This window comes from Populus alba, chromosome 5, assembly GCF_005239225.2.
Source record: "Populus alba chromosome 5, ASM523922v2, whole genome shotgun sequence".
Taxonomy (NCBI): Eukaryota; Viridiplantae; Streptophyta; class Magnoliopsida; order Malpighiales; family Salicaceae; genus Populus; species Populus alba.
In genome coordinates this window covers 1,531,875-1,549,639 of record NC_133288.1, presented here as the reverse complement: position 1 = coordinate 1,549,639, position 17,765 = coordinate 1,531,875, and the positions used below count along the sequence as shown (strand labels likewise).

The 17,765-nt window shown below is 31.6% G+C and overlaps 2 protein-coding genes across 5 annotated transcripts; one reads left to right on the top strand and one right to left on the bottom strand.

The window, feature by feature from the left end:
• Positions 1 to 6,091: 6,091 nt before the first annotated feature.
• On the top strand, positions 6,092 to 9,830 carry LOC118047691 (uncharacterized). Of its 4 annotated transcripts, none has more exons than XM_035057044.2 (4): positions 6,092 to 6,244; positions 6,624 to 8,009; positions 8,104 to 9,100; positions 9,423 to 9,830. In XM_035057044.2, the coding sequence occupies exons 2-4, from the start codon at positions 6,873 to 6,875 to the stop codon at positions 9,674 to 9,676; spliced, it is 2,388 nt and encodes a 795-aa protein (XP_034912935.1). In that variant the 5' UTR covers positions 6,092 to 6,244; positions 6,624 to 6,872; the 3' UTR covers positions 9,677 to 9,830. The 4 variants fall into 4 exon arrangements, with proteins under 4 accessions (XP_034912935.1, XP_073265434.1, XP_034912937.1 ...); XM_073409333.1 differs by having other exon boundaries at positions 6,103 to 6,244; positions 6,517 to 8,009; XM_035057046.2 differs by having other exon boundaries at positions 6,104 to 6,244; positions 6,669 to 8,009.
• A 2,775-nt stretch (positions 9,831 to 12,605) lies between these two features.
• Positions 12,606 to 17,083, bottom strand: LOC118047692 (protein DEHYDRATION-INDUCED 19 homolog 3). Its single transcript, XM_035057047.2, has 5 exons — positions 16,741 to 17,083; positions 15,595 to 15,737; positions 14,725 to 14,802; positions 14,139 to 14,395; positions 12,606 to 12,943 (listed from the first exon to the last, which is right to left on the bottom strand). The coding sequence occupies exons 1-5, from the start codon at positions 16,814 to 16,816 to the stop codon at positions 12,835 to 12,837; spliced, it is 663 nt and encodes a 220-aa protein (XP_034912938.1). The 5' UTR covers positions 16,817 to 17,083; the 3' UTR covers positions 12,606 to 12,834.
• Between the last annotated feature and the right edge of the window lie 682 nt (positions 17,084 to 17,765).

Here is a 17,765-nt window from a genome sequence, read left to right as displayed (position 1 = left end):
TTTGTTTTTTAGAAAAGCTTTCCAAAAAATTTCAGAGATTAAGGGTATGTTTGGTATTGTAGCAGTTGTTGTAGTTATAATTTTAAAAAAATATATTTTATAAAAAATATTTTTAGTTGAGGTTAGTTTAAAAAAACAAATGTTTGGTTAAAACTGTGGTTGGAATTAAGATTGAATAAAAAATAGTTTAATGTGTTTGGTTAAAAATATTTTTAAAATTAAAGTTATAAAATAATTTTTATAAAAATATATATTAAAATTGATGGTTTTTAATTTAAATATTGCAAATTTAATTATTGTTATTACATTATAAAATAAATAATATTTTATATAAAATATTTTTTATTGTTTCATTAAACTATTTACAATTCCACCACGCATAAAATACATCCGACAAGGACTATAATTTTTATAAATTTTTTAAAAGCGCAACATTATTAGATAAAATATAATTAGGAACAAAATTGAGATTGCGATCCATTTCTATAAATGCGGCGTCATCAAGCGATTTTCGTCTAATTTATGTAGTCATTGAATAATGTTTAACACTAGTTTTCTGAATAAAACACAATTAAAAATATTTTTTTATCTTGTTGGATCGAACTTGGTTCAATGCATTTTTAGTGTTGAACCGGATTGGTCCGGCCGGAACATGGGAACTATACTTCACTGTTCATGGGTTTTTTCATCACAAAAAGCAGCAATGAGCTACTTTTTATAACCTGTGGTTGTGCCACAGTTAATGATGGGACCCATCAGTATAAAATTATAGTAAGAGCATTACCTAACAATAATAATTGTAGTTGCGAATGAACTTCACTCGCAGCCACAATAGTGAATGGCGCCTAAACTTGTAAGATCATGGGAAAGATGAAATAATTTAATATTAAAATAGTATTATTTTATTTTAAAAAATATTAAAATAACATTATTTTAATTAAGAAAAAAATTGATCTTGTCAATCCGAGGGGAGGAGAATGGGTTGAATAAATAAGATTGTGATTTATCATGTGTTGAAAAAATTACTTTCTCTTAAAAAACATAATTACCACATAAATTAAAAAAATCATTAAGAAATTAAAAAAATAAAAAAGCACATATGATGAGGATTGATTTGAAATTTTGTCGAGGAAAGATATTGTACCAAGTGTGATCTTTTCCCACAAAGCCTCCTTCACCCAACCCATTGCCTAAACCCACTGGATTTTAAATCTTTGAATTATCTTGATGTCCAGTGGGTTCAGCGTTTGAAAAATCAAGAAGATAACCGAATGATTTTGCAAGGAGGCAGACAAGCTAGGTGATGATGTGTTCACGTCCACACATGATGGTCTCCTGAGAGATATTATCTTAAGTGGCATGGGTTCAATCACTAAATGGATTTTTCAATGTGAATTTTATCGTTGAAAATGAGCTTCTTGAAAAGAAATGAGACCTCGTGTTGTTATGTAAGTGATTTGGATTCTTGAAAATGATTAATAATGTTTATCCACGTATTAACACGATAATTCCAAAAGATATTGTCTCGATTGATAAAGGTTCAACTATATAGTAAGTTTTATTTTTATTTAACATCATTTTATTAAAAAAAAAAACATTGTTATTTTGAATAAATTTTTCAAAATTCAATAAAATTTTATTCAAGTTATAAATTGACTATTAGGTCAAACCAGATTTGATAATTGTGATGTAGCATTGAAACAAGAATATAATATATAATAAAAAAAATATAGCAAACCCCCACTTCTCGATTCTTATGGTCATGACTTTTGGTTTGTTCATGATTGAAGATGGAAGAGCATGGGATTGGAGATAAATTCACACTTGAATTTAATTGAAGTTGCATGTTACTGTCAAGTTTTAAATTGTTAGTTGATTTTAAGCTTAACGGTGATCTTACAAGATAAGAGGGATCTTACATCTAACTTCCATGGTTATCAGAGATTATTATTTAGGGGGCGAGGTAAATAATCTCTTATACAATGCAATGTTGTATTTTTTTTTTTTTTTTTATTTTTTGGATTTGAGGAAACCCCACATCTAGAAAGCGCATTTTATAGGCCCGAATGAGTGAGTAAAACTCCGACTATTCTAGACTCTTACAAGAAATGCACGCCCTGACTCGAACTCGAGACCTGCTATTGTATTCTATATTGGATGCTAAAGCATTAAAGTTTTTTATTTATTATTACAAATTTAGTTTGTGGGTAGATAAACTTGTTTTTTTTATATTGTCGTGTTATAATCTAGAATTTGATTTTTTTTTTAAAAAAAAAGCCAAAACAAATTATCATGTTTTATGAATATACTAATTTAGGTTTAAATTACTTATTTAAGATTAAATCTAAAAGATATTTAATTTTAGTAAGTGAAAGTTGATTGAAAATATCTTTCCATCAAAACCAAAAACCAAAAATAAAAAAATAAAAAGAAAGAAGAAAAGGGTTTGTGTTGTTTTCTCAATTACAAGTTTCTTGATTTGGATGGAGCTTTGGCTTTTAACAATGATTAAAATTTCAGATTCCCCATTTTTAAAATATCATGTGTATGTGTGTTGTTGAATATTTATTTTTTTAAAAATAATTGTTTTAATCTTCGGAGAAAAAAAAATCAGTTTAAAAGGTGGATCATTAACATCCACGCTCCATGAAAAAAAGCTATTTTTACTCTTTAGCTTTTTCTTAAAAAAATAATAAAATAAAATAATTTGAAAATAAATTGGCGAAAAGAATTGGCAAGAGAAAGTTATATATATATATATATATATATATATATATATATATATATATATATATATAATTGTGAATATTCGCTTGGCCTTGCAAGTTAATTTGATGACTCACCATTTCAAAGCTTAATTTAGAATTTAGATCAAGTTTTATATTAAATTTGATTGTTTTGCTAAAATTATGATGTTTTATTTTAAAAAAATTTAAAATAATGCTATTTTAATATTAAAAAAATTAGATTGGCTTTCTGATTTATATATATATATATATATATATATATATATATATTCATTTTCCCTTAACTTTTTTCATATATAATTATTTTTCAAAAAATAAATGAGGACTTAATTAAATTCAATTTAGAGATTTTAATGAAATATTGTGTTTTAAATCATTTTGAATATAAAGAATTGAATTTCCTTTAAAGAAATAAGATGAATATAATAAATGTAACTTAGAAAATAAAATAAATTGAACTATATCTCTTTTAAAAATATAAATTCAATTTATGTATTAATTAAATTTAAAATAAATGCTATAATTAAATCCCATTATAGTAGAAAATTAGTTCTAAATAGTTTATAGATAAAACCAATCCAATTTATATATTTCACACACCAAGCCATCGATTATTCAATTTTTTTGAGATGCTCAGTAGATTTGTTTTTCATTGCAATTTTGGATTCAACAACGAAAGCACATGATAAAAAAAAAAAGGCTAAACTAATACTAGCTATGTGTAACAGTGTTTTGCTACGAGTTGGATATTTTTATTTTTTTATAAAAAAATTTATATATATAAGTTTTTTTAATGTATTTTTGTAGTTTAACAAATTTAAGTTTAAATATAAAAATTTGTACATCCATTTAATAAAATAAATCAAGAACTATATATACAAATAAATAAATAAAAAGTCATCAACAATACTTAAAAAAAAAAAATTGAAAAATCAAGAGATAAGTATAGATCAAAATATTAAATCTTGAAAAACAGGACATTTATCCAGTTGTGTTTGTTAAGTTTATTTATTAAAATATTTTTTAATTTAAGCAAATGAAAATAGAAATAAAGATATAAATTAAATTGATCGAATAAAATAAAAAGAAAAAAAAACATCATGTAAGGCTGCACGTAATATTATTTATTTTATTTTATTTTTAAAAATAAAGTCCATCAATACAAAAGATAAAATATAAATTATAAATGAATAAAAAAACACTCTTCAAATTCAAATGCATAACAAAAAAAATAAACTTCATTAAAAGAGGTTCTTCAAACAAACAAAAAGAGAGAGAAGGGGTCCTAATTCAAATATAAATTAAAAAATTTAGAGAAAAAATCACAAAAAATAACCATTATTAAAAAAAAATATAGAAAAAAATGCTAGATGTTGTTGTGCCAGGCAAGCCAGGTCAACTCGTCTAGCCCATTTTACCAAGACCTACGTGCGATCTTGCCTTTTAATGCCTGCATGATTGGGCTCTTGCGTTTTAAAAACCTTTTATTTTTAAAAGTATTTTTGAAAAAAGAATTGAAAAGTTTTATTTTTTATTTTTGTTTTAAATTAATATATTTTTTTTAGTGTTTTCAAAACATTTTGATATGCTAATGTCAAAAATAATTTTTTTAAAATAAAAAATATTATTTTAATACATTTATGAGGAAAAAAACACTTTGAAAACACAATCATTACCATGTTTCAAAATATCTCCTAAATCACTAGAAAAAAATATATTTGAAGATCAAATTAAAACAATATTAAATTTTGCACAATCTATTTATAATAATATATGAGATGATGAACAGTAAAGCCTTACACAATAATAATAATAATAAAAAACCTAATTTTTTAGAGTAACACTTAATTATTATTATTATTTATTTTATATAAAATTTGATTCTTGAAAATTTTAGTTTTGTTAAGCTAATTTTAAAATATATTAAACTGTTAGAGAGAGAGAAGAGAAGAGAGAGAGATGAACTCAAGGAAATGTTTGAGATATTTTACAGAATACATTTAAAAAAGTCTGGGTGTCAACTCACCTCTTTCAATATTTACATTAATAATAAAGGAGATGATCTTTTTCTTTCTTTCTTTTTTTTTTTTTAAAAAAAATTTACCGTTTAATATTTATTTTATTTTAAATTTATTTTTATAAATTATCATCATCTCAAACAAACATGTTAATATTTGGTTTGTACTTAATTTTTTAAACATAACAATTTTCACATGATTTAATTTTAAAATCAAATTAAATAAAAAATCAGGTTAAAAGATTTTAAAATTAACATATTGAACTGGGTTTAACAACAACACTAAATAATTTTCTATAATTTATATTAAAAAAAATTAATTCGAGCCATAAGCATGGTGCAAGCATATAATATAGTTGAAACTGGAGAAATTGAATTCATTTTGTAATTATTATATTAAACTTGACTATAAATGAAGCTTGCTAGGAAGAATTTTGTCATCCAATCATGAATTTTACGTGATAATTATTTTTGAGTGGTTGACAAGATAACAAATTAAATATTACATGACCAAGCTTTGCTTGACGAGTTTGATAATTTGCTAACCTAAAACATGACTGCTGATAAAATTAATGAAAATACTCAATTTTTTCATAATAATATAGTTTCAAGTCTTTTTTTTTAATTAAAAATCCAAGCTTCTCTCATGTTAATTTATTTAATTCATAACCTAAATTTTGAGTTAAATCAAGTTTTATAATTATAATCCGGGGTAAGATAATATATTTATAATTATTTTTTAATAAAATTTTTAAACACTCAAACTTACCTAAATCAATGCTGCCTCAATCAAGGTAATACTATAAAGTATAATCTTTCAAATAAAATCCTATCAATCAATCAAGTATTAATTAAATAAACAAATAAAAAAAAAAACTGTATAGACTACCGCTATAAATGTTAATGTTGACAATATCCACCAAGTTATTTCAGAGAGTAATCAATCAATCAAGTGATAATAAATAAAAATCATCAAAAAAATAAAAATTAAAGATAAAAAACCTCAAAAATATTGAACCTGACTAATTTCTATGAGTTAACTTGGTAATATGTCGGCTAGATCAGGATTTAACTTATATTGAATTTTAAAATTAAATTGAGTAAAAATAAATTTGATAGATCAAATCATAACCAAGGTAAAAGTTAATTTAACTTTTTTTTGTTAAAAATATTTGGTTTTTATTTTTTTTTAAATAAAAATAATAAAATAATATTATTTTAATTGATTTAAGTTAACTTATTTGATATTAATCATGGCTGGGCTGGGTTTGCTAACTTTTTTATTATTATTATTTTTAAGAAACCTTCTTTATATATATAAACGAAAAACGATATTATTGTAACACAAAACAAAACGCAACAACCGAACCGGCAATAAAATGGCAGTTTATTTCTTACAATAATCTCCACGAATAACATTTCTGATTTCTCTCCTCTGTCTCCGTGTCATCTTCTTCTTCCTTCCTCCTCTCTTTCTCAGGTATCGAACAACCCCCCCCCTTCTCTAGATTTATTTCTCTCTCTCGATGTGTGTATGTACCTGTCTGTATATAGTAAGTATTTATGCTGAAGCCATCTTTACTGGAAATTTAAGGCTATTTTGGTTTAAAACTTGTTTCTTTTGTGGTTTTAGTAATGATTTTAAACTCAATTATTATTTTTCTGTTCTGTTTTTTCTAGAGGGAATTTGATTTAATTTATTGAATAGCTCCAAAAAGGGTAGCTAAAGCTTTTTGCTTTTCTTTTTATTAGTGGGATTTGGTACTTTTTTTGGATTACTTTTGAGGCTTTTTATGAAGGGAATAGTTCTGGAACCTGATCTGGGTTTTGGTTATTATTTGTGGTTTGTGTTGATACAGATCGGTTATTAGAAATGATTGGTGATTAGTGAAACTTCCTGGCAGGATTTGCATTAATATTGTTACCCCATTTGAAGTAGGAGTTAAGCTAGAAAGAACGAGAGACCCAATTCATGAATCCCGGGGTTTAATTTTTATATGATTCGATTTGACGTGTAGATTAAGTAGTGTATTTATTGGATGAACGGTTGAAATTTGTGGTTTTGTAATTGGGGGTTTTGGTGTTTCTGTGGGGGTGTGCAAAGATAGATGGGAAGGGGACAAAAGGTTAATTGTAAGAGGAATCCCAAGAAAAGGGCCAGGGATAAAGATTCCGATGATTCGGACGAGGATTATGTCGTGGAGAATGAGGAAAATGTATCAGATGATGATTCAGAGGATTGTCGAATTTCTCTAGATGGGTATGCATCAGAGGAGAGTTTTGATAGTTTTGTTGAGGAGGAGGAGGAGGAGTTCAGGAAGCCTGTTAGATCGAGGAAGAAAAGTGGTTCTTTAGGCGATGGGAAAGTTGAGGGTAAAACTTCTCAGAAGAGAACAAGGGTATCTTATGATGACGAGGATGAGGAATATATTAATGATGATGAGGGTGAAACTGATGAAGAATTCACACCAGATGAAGATGATGATGATTGCTTGGATGAGGATGAAGAATTGACAGTGAAAAGGAAGAGCAGGAATGTGAAAGTGATCAAGAGGAGAGTGCCGAAAAGGGGTTCTGGAGGATGTAGAAAAAGGATTAGAAAATCTAGGGTTTTGGAGAAGCCTTTGGCAAGGAAAGGAAGAAACAAACGCAAGTTGAAGAAGAAAGAGAGATGTGAATATGATGATGAGGATGAGGATGATGGTGACTTTTTAGCTGATAGCTCAATTGTGGGAGAAAAGAGTAAGAAACATTCAGGTGTGAGAAAGAGGAAATTTGCCGTAAATTCAGATTCAGATTTTTTGTCTAATGGATCATCTGATTATGACTATACCATTTCTGAGGAAGAGAGGGAGCAGGTGAAGGAAGCCAATCAGTTGTTTGGAGACTTGAAGACAAGTTTGAGAAGTTCATCAGCTGGGAAGAGATTTCAGGAGAATGGGGATTTGTGCGAGCAGACAAAACCACTAGGAAGAAAAGGTAAGGAGAAGGTAGAGGAAGTAAAATCAGAGCTAGGAAGGCAGGTGTGTGGAATTTGTCTTTCTGAAGAGGACAAAAGAAGATTCAGGGGAACACTGGACTGCTGCAGTCACTATTTCTGTTTCACTTGCATCATGGAGTGGTCAAAAGTAGAATCCCGTTGCCCTTTGTGCAAGCAAAGATTTAGAACAATAACCAAGAATGGAAGATCAATAGTGGGAGTTGATCTGAGAAATATGGTGATACAAGTTCCCAAGCGTGATCAGGTCGTCTTCTGTCTTATTGCTATGTGCCTATTATTTCCCTTGTTCTTTGATTTTTGCTTATTCTGTGTTTGGTTTGGGTTATTTTGTTATACAGGTCTATCAACCAACTGAGGAAGAAATCAGGAGCTACATTGATCCATATGAGAACGTGATTTGTAAAGAATGCCATGAAGGTGGGGATGATGGCCTCATGCTACTATGTGATCTCTGTGATTCATCTGCACATACCTATTGTGTTGGTTTGGGGCGGCAAGTACCTGAAGGCAATTGGTACTGTGATGATTGTAGACCTGTTGCTCTTGGATCCTCAAGTTCCCAAACTCAAGATTCCTTGCCTGATCAATGGAATATAAGCAGCAACATATTTAATAGACCATCGCTCATGTTGAATTTAGAAGAAGGTTTAGATCCCAATCTAGAGTCTTCACCTCGATTGACAGTCCCACAAGCATTTGGGAGTCTGTCATCTCCGAGATTTCCAACTGGAGATAATCATGTAGCTTCTCCAGTGTCTGGAGCAGGGGCATCAACTCTCTCTGGAAGACGTCATATACACCGTAATATACGGATTCTCCTTTCAAATATGAATCCCTCGACAAATATGAATCCCGTGGCAAATAGAATTGATGTCATCTCAGCTGCCAGCTTGCGTAGTGATCTTTCAAACTCGCAAATTGATCTGGGTAGGGAAACAGCTCTTCAAAATTTAAGGACACAAGAAGTTGACGCATTAGAACAGACACATCACGAGGAGAGATTGCAGACTAATGACCATCAGCCGTCTTCATTTCAAAATAGGGATTCTTTTTATCTGACGCCAAACCAATTGACAAGACAAACAGTTCAGGATCCAACTATTCCAACTGCTGACAGACCCGTCAATTTGACATTATGGCCTGAACTCATGGGGATCAACTCAATGCCTGGTTATGAACAACTGCATGAGTTTGGCAGCAGAGCAATGACCGGGCATGGTGGTACTTTGTCCTCGTACCCAGTTAGAGAAGAAAGCCCATTCTATGATGTGAAGGAAAAATTGCAATCAATGGTCAAAAACCATTTGGCAAGCTTGTCACATGATACTGAATTAGGTACGTGAAGTGTTATTGTCACCTAAGTAGTTTTTACTGATTCAGTATTTTGATTGTTGAGACCCTGGGGAGATGGGAAGTTGATGGAGAAACAGGCTTCCTGTTCTGGGATGCCAAATCCCTGTGATGTACCCAGGACTTGACAATATTCATCTTCAGACATGAAATTTTGTTTAGATGTCCTTTTTTCAGGCAGCGTTGAAATGCTTGAGAATTAGTAGAATTTCTGTTTGTTGGTCAGATGCGTGGCGGTTAAGTTGAAATAACTGCTTTCAACCATGCAATTGAAATGCTTAAAATTGGCTTATTTCTTCCATTGCAGACCATGATACTTTCAAGGATATATCAAGGAGTTCTACACATACCATATTAGCTGCTTGTGGGCTAGAGCACAAGAGGAGTGAAGTTCATACAGTGCCCCCACCATCAACTTGTATACATATGGATAGAGTGGTCGCTGGGCAGACAAGCCCGATGAAAGGTTGTTGCTCTTCTTGTTTTGACTCTTTTGTAAGGGACGTAGTGAAAAGAATCATGGACAAGAGACCACGACAGTGGTTGACTTTAGGTCTTTAGGGTTTGATGCAGGGATAATCTGTTTCCTCTATTTTTTGTTAGAGTTGGACAGACATTTATGGTTAACTTGTTTATAGGCATAATTGACTAACATTGAGCACACAAAAGCTCCATTCTTATTTGATCATGATACTCACTATTTAGACCGACTAAATCATCCTGTTGTTGCTATTTGTTACCAATTCCATTTTCTTTCCAGGCTTAAAGTTTATTTTGGTGTCTCTATCCCTATCAGTTTCTGCTTAACCTCTTGCTCATTTTAATGTTCATTAAAGTCAAGCTAATGCCAAGGCTGGTGCTCAACTGTCACTACGAATAGTGTAAAAAGCAACTGGAGAAGAAAGAGTAAACAAGATTAAAAGGGGAAAAGGGTCTGGAAATTTTTTTGAGTGGATTATGTCTTTTGTAGATGATGACAAACTGACCCAAAATGTAAATGGATGCATCGTTAAGCCCTCCCTTGAACCTTGAAACAAATCATCTCCCAAGTTTTCAATCTTTTTTCTCAACAACATGAATCGTCTTCTTATAAGATCAAACCTAAGACTTTGCCATCAAAGTTATGGCTTTTCCTTTGTTCTTGGCTCTCTCTTCTTTTCCACAAACACCATCACAGTCCCGAAAGACTATGCCAAGACTCTATGTTATAGGATCACAATCTACATTAATCCGGTTGTATAGAAATGGCTTCAAGGGCCGAAGAGTAGCAGTCCGAGCAGTCTGACCTCCAACAATCCATCAACCGGCTGCATAAACAAAATCGCTTTAGCCATGCTCTTGACGTCTATCTCTCTAGTCTCCATATATTTACAGGCTCATCAAGATTCAATTGTTAGAGAGAATTTTTTTTAGCATAAGATACGCTATGAGAATCTTCTCTCTTTGTATCCTGATGTTGATGACAAGGATGAACTATAAGAACTCAGGAGGTTTCCATTATTCAGGCTATCTACATATGATACGCTTATCAACGAAATCAGATGACTTTCATGGTGCTGAAGAGGCTTGGGAGGAGTAGTTATCAATGAAGACATTCTTTGACATTCGAGTCCCAGATGCAATGATCACAGGTCATTCAAAAAGGAGTCTCTTGGAAAAGGCTGAGGCATTTGTGAAAAAGATTGTAGAGAGTGAGATGAAGCTTGATGCAGACTCATTTGATCGTTTAGCAACTGGATATCATGTTGGTGATCAGATGGTGAACAGCAGATACAGTAAAGAAGGAAATTTCAACCAGTATACCAGGATGGGAGCTGAAGACTAATGCTTTAGCTTTAAGGATTGAGGGTCTGAGAGGCCGGGGAGATGTGGAAGCAGCAAAAGAGCTTTTCAAGTTAGTTATGGAACGTTGTCGTTTCGAACCAGCTATAAATGATAAATCAAAGTCACAATTGTATTGAATATGGAAACCTGAGCCCCACAACATATGATCGAATGGAAGGTGATGGTTAGTCTTACTAGAGAAACACCTAAAATCATCATTGTGGTTAAGCCACTTTGAGCAGGTTACATGATATTTGCTAGGCCGTCTGGGAACTCTCAGAAAATGGTCTGGGTTAGGGTTAATGGATAAATTCATAGATCATCGAGTCAAACCAAATCAATAATTTTATAAAAATAATGTTGCTTCGAGTTTTTTTTTTTTTTTTTAATTTTTTAGTGTTAACTTAGTTAAGTTTAGATTGAGATTTGACCAATTTAACCGAATCATTAAAAACTTCATTGGATCAACTAAATTTCACTGAGTCAATATCTTTTTTAGCTCAATTTGTGATTCAATATATAGCTCTTGATATCATTTCAACTCATCAAAAACCGGATCAGATTTTAAAAATGTGTTTTACATTGTTACACAACACACACTAGCTGAATACTTTATTAAATCTTTGTTTTTCCATTTGTGGCCTAAATTTATGCTCTTTTTCCCCTTCTTTACACTAAAATGTTAAAACTTAAAAGATTCGGGCATTTCAGAATGAAAGTGACACAATAGTAGAAGCAAATCAGCTGCTTCATGCAGGTTAGTCATGATCTGGTATTGGTTGAACTCAAAAACTTGATTTCAACAATTGGTACCTGTAGTGTCTTGAAGAATCTAGTTGGCGCGGGTAGATGTACTTGTTCTGTTCAAACTCTCTCTATCACTTGCAAAAGACAAAATATCAGTTGGGTTACTTGCTTTAGTTATAAAACTCGAATTGACTTAGTAAATGGATTCCAAGTGACTTGAATAAGTTAAATCAATTTTCTTTTTTTTGAAAAAATATCAACATGTTATTGACTGGGTTTAACCTAGATTTCAGGTCAATTTATTTTTTTAATCAAATCACATCGAGTTAAATTTTCTCTTAATTTTTTGTGAAACCCTAATCAATCCGAGCCTTAAGTTGATGATTTCTAGGTAATCCGTCAGGCTGATGCTAATAACCAGGGACCAAACTATCTGACAGCTGCTGGTATGATTGCCAACTTCGAGGAATCTTTTTGTTTCTTTCTATAATGTTCGAGCTTCCAGGTAATCAACATTATCAGCAGAAAAGAGAGCAGCCTAATAAATCCAAATTAATATAAAACACACAAATCTTTATAACCTTAATGACTTTGAGAAAATGCCTTTCGTAGAAAGAGCAGCTTGTTGATCTAGTAGTCCCTGCTGCTAAAACATGGAACCATCCCCGACAATCCACACCACCACCTCCTGTGGCCATCAAAACAAATGTTGCCAGCAAACAGTCATTCAAGTCCTTGCATTGCAAGTTGGGATAAATATGTTTTACGCTGAATGATTTCTTGAAGCTAACTAGGTTGACAGGAGATACCTTTAAAGAGCAGGGTGTGTGTTTTTGTTCATCACAGTATTTTGTAATTTCAAAGAACTACATTAAAGTTATTACACAGATACATTAGCAAGCAGCAAAGAAGAGAACTATTAGAAAGAACTTATTTTTTTTTCTTTAGCATTTAATCATGAACTGCAAGTAAGTCTCTGTCCAGCAACTAAAGTTCACAAGCAACATAACTTACTTTCATTCCTACATTTTTATTCAACACTCTGCGTTTGATACATTCCCATTTTCACTACAAACAAAGCATAGATTGCAGGGCTCTTGGTTGTAAATCTGGTATTCAGTACTGTAGCCGCCATCGTGAATCCACTTCTATAAAATATCATCGAGAATTGTAGAGAACAGCAGCCCTTGTACAAACTCACTCCTTTTGGCCTTCTCTTCCTTGTCCTTAATTGACATGGGAGGTGACTTCTTGTTTCTGCTACCAATACAAAAATACAGTACATGGATGAGAAAAGCAAACATGATTCTGCATGCATACACATAAATGTTCCAACCATCAGTGCAGGACTATATTTCAATGACTGCAGACAGGAATGGGTTCCAATTAGAGTTTAGGAAGGGGTTAGAAACTAAGGGTGGCCTTATTATTCAAGCACTGGATGCAAGTAGAAGGAGGACCACATTATTGAGTCGGATAATTCCCAGAAGTCAGACACTCAGAAGAAAAAACTCAATCCTTGAAACTAGAATGAAGGGTGAAAGCCCTATAATTTAGATGATCAAACTGCATCCTCCCACAGTGCTCCCTATAACTCAGATGATCAAGCTGCATCCTCCCACAGTGCTCATGACCTGGAGCACTTGGGCTCTCAACTTATATTTGGCAAAAATGGCTAATTAATTAACGTTTTCTCAAGTTCTGTAAAGTTAAAACGCTTTAAGGCAAAAAATGCAGTTATAGGTAGAGCAAAGATTTTGGTTTATCAACATAAATCAATGATGATTCCAGAAAGTATTCAAACTATGACATTCCATCCCTTTGATCCTATCTTCTCTGAGAATTTCATTAAAACATCAAGGTAATCGACCAAATGATCATCTGGGATTCAAACCGTAATGTTCTCTCTTTCAGCAAATGTCCAAGCAATCATACTTTATGATCAAACATGGATGCTCTTGGTGCAAAAAAGGAAGAAAAATTACAATTTTATAGCATGGATCACAGAAAAGAACCAAAATGCATGTGCGCCCCAAGATAGATAGTTTATTGTGTCAGGGCTAGGTGAGTGTAGGGCAATATTAATATGAGCAATTTCCTGATCTTTAATGTCAACAACAATGTCAGGTATTCGTGACATTGTCCAGCAGGGAATCACAAAGTAAAATATTGGCACACCTCGCAGTAATTTATTATCAACTGGTAAGAAATCTGCAAGTTGAATTTCACAAAGATACTGCCATACAAAATTCCTTGGTCACTATCTAGTAAAAAGGCAAGTGCGTCTAAGATGCCCTTTAAGTTATATTAGGAAATTACGCAGGACTTATTATTTTCTGTGATAGTACAAGGAATAAATAGCTATTATGTGATAGATTTACAGTACATAAAAAAGAATCTACTGCATGAACTAAGTAAAACCCAACACAGAGAGAACAACAGAAAAACATACCGTTCTGAAACATTCCCAACCGAGCTTTTCTTGGCCACGCTTGTTTCAGACAAAAAAGAAGGCTGAGAACTTGTGAAATCATCAGCCATGGGTAAAATGAATGAAGACAATAATGGATCAGGTGCGGAATTGGACGAGGAAACTATACAGGAGGAACCGCCTAAAAGGGACTGTAGATTCCCTTCTCTCAACTCTTTCCTCAATAAAGAAAGGGTTGAATGAGGTCCACCTCTACGTGATTTCCTCTTGCGCTGCATGTAAACACCTATTAAGGAACTCAAAACAAAAGCAAGATGGTCTTGGTGCAAAAAATAAGTACATGAAACACAATAAATACTTGATGGAATTGAATCAACAAAAAATAAAATAAAAAACTATGTCTAGCTTTAGACCAAAAACTTAAGAAAGCAATCTAACATTCCCACGATAAAAGCAATCAAGAAGTCGAAATAGGTTTTGCACACAAACACACACATGATCACCAAAGGGGAAAAATATCATTAGCAATTGCTCACTTTGACATATTTGTGACCGGACATGGAAATGCTACTTTTGAAGCTATTAATAACTCAAAAGAAAAGGATATCTTGAATATATTTCCATGTTGTAGGGTTATATGCGCAACCATGTCAACACTCACCCTCATTGCACAGATTGGGCAAACCTGTAAATAAACACATTCCATCATGAGCAGAATTAACATTCAACAAGATCTCATCATTGGAACCCGAAACAAAAAATCTCAAGTCAAAAAATGTAGTCACTTAATATGATGATAGGAAATGAACTCTTATGTTCTATAAAAGAAAGTTAGTGCGGCGCCCCACTGAACCCTTTTACAGCACTTTACATGAATACCTGACACTGTTGGACATTAATATCATGGACTGGGGAATCATATATATATATATATATAAACATAGTCTGTTGTGGATAGTAACCCTCATTCCTGTTCTCAAAAGTAAAGTTTGCTTGAATGGAAGAATTCTTAAGTCAGTAAAGTCAAAGCTCCCATCTCATAATTACCATTGATATTGATGACTATGTCTAAGAACTCCAAACATAAATAAAACTGAAGGAAGAAGCCGTATTGAGCATGGCATGCAGGCATGGACATATATTTGAGACCAGCTCAACTATACAAAAACTTAAATATGCACATACCTGATAAGTGCTTTTTGCACTCAGGCACACCCAGTAGATACAATTAACATAGCTCATTCAAGATGGGCTAAGCTGGTACCCAATTGGTTGTCACTGATTTGAGCAAGACAGTCGAACAATTTATTCTAAACAGTAGGATCTCAATTCTCATGCTTTGAGTCATAAACAAGAAGTAGCATTGTACAGCATGTATGACTAGAGAAGAAATCTTACAGATGAAATAAATGATATTTTGAATTCTATGGATGCATGCAAGTCAGCTATTAACATATATGAAGGAGATAGTAAATACCCCGTTCTTGGATTCCATGGTATGCTCATCATCAATGTGACAACACAACCCAACAATATCAAAATATTCAGAACAGAAAGGGCATGGAAACTCCTCCCTTATATCATCATCTCCATCAATTTCTTCAAACCCCATAAACATATCTGCATTCACAAACATTTAACAGTTAGTTGAAGTTTAAGAGAAAATATTCTTAGTCCATTACCTTCAGAAGCATTGTGTCTCCATTTTATAAAAGTATAATTCAACTCAAGTGTCAAGATTCATGGTTCTCAAGTCAACCACTCTAGTGGCTACAAGGAGCACTTCCCTTACAAACTCCATATGGAGAATACTTGATACCTCAGTATGAGAATTTATTTTCCAGCTCGCTGAGCCTGAATAACAACACTCATCTCTTGACACACTGTTCACTCAAACAAAAATAATATTTTCACAAAGAGAATATGTTTTTCTTTCTCTGTATAAAAAATGACGAACCTTTGAGTTTCAACTTTCGAGTAACAGCCATACCAAGCCGAATGAAGTCGATGTAATTTCCCTTTCGGGGGTTAAAACAAACTCATAATGAAAAACCTTAACATCCCAAATCCCAATTTTCTCATATTTCCTCATTTTCCCATCAACCAACCAAAACAAAGCACTCTTTTTCAATAAGAAACGAAAATTGGATTCCAAAACCTTATAGTTTCCTTCGTATTGTCAATGACCAAACAACCAGAAAATCCAATCTTCACACATTAACACTTTAAATTCCCATAAACTCATTTTCTTACAGCAAAACAGATCAATTAACAAGCAAAAGACAAAGAAACGACTTCAGGGTTTGGTGCAACCAAGCTCAACTTACTTAAAAATCCAAACTTTAAACATCAACACTTTAAATTCTCATAATCTTTAATTTCCTAATCATTTCTTAGCTACAACCAAACCAATAAAAAATCAAAAGACAAAGAAATGACAACTGGGTTTGATGTAACTAAGCCCAAATTGATTAAAATTCCAAACTTTATAAGTTTGAAACAAAGAAACTTCCATGAAAATAACTTTTCCTTCATTTTTTCAGCAACCAAACAGACCTCATACATATAAAAAATTGATCACTTCAAAAATAAAAAAAAAAGAAAGGGAAAAAAAAGCTCTCACCAGATCGTGATTGAAGAGCTGATTGGTATCTCTTAGAAGCTGAGGAAAGTCGAGCACTCCATGAATCAGCATCCATAGCTCCTCCCTTTTAAATTTATTTTATTTTATTTAAAACTCCAAAATTCTCCACCGATCCTCACTCGTTGAAAAATCAAAAAGTGGGTTTTCTTAATCGAACTTTGAAGCTTTGATCTTGAATTTACGCAAATGAATAACCTTGAAATAAGGGGTTGAATCAGAGGAAATGATGATATCTGATAAGGTGAGTTTTTATTTATTTATTTATAAAAGGAGTGAGAGATAATACAAGGACCTGTTTTTTGTTCGTCGGGAAAAGGGGATATGATGTTTGTTGTGCTGTTGGCTTTATATTATTTTCCTCCTTTTTTTATATAAAATTTATTATTTATGATTTATTTTCCTTTTAATTTTAGAAAGAGATTTGATTCAATGAATAGTCAATTTTTTGAAATAATCATCAGATGTGTTCCAGTTGTCTGATTAAATGAGTGATCGGAAGTGCACAAACTTTTTTTTGTTATGTGTTTTAAAATGGTGTTTTAGTTAAAAAAAAATATATATTAAATTAATGTAATATTTTAGTGATTTAAATGTCCCAATATTAAAAAAATTATTTTAATAAATATTTTTAAAAAATATTAGTATATTTCAATATCTAATATACATTAGATATTTAATTTTATCTAGGAGTTGTTTCTACACAATTTTTTAATGTATTAAATATGTATTTTTTTTATAATAATAAATGTTTTAAAAATTGATTTCACACATCAAAACTAGATTTATTTTATCATGAACATACTATATAATTAATTATTGAAATTATATTTTTCCATGTGAATATGGTGTATTTAAAAAATTAGTAAGATTATGTAGATATTGATCTGGAGATTTGAGTTTAGGCAATAAAGAAAAAGAGGAATTAACTATTATACTAACCTTTTATATTTAAATCCACATTAGTAAATTTATAAAACAAAATTATTTATATTTATATTTTTTCT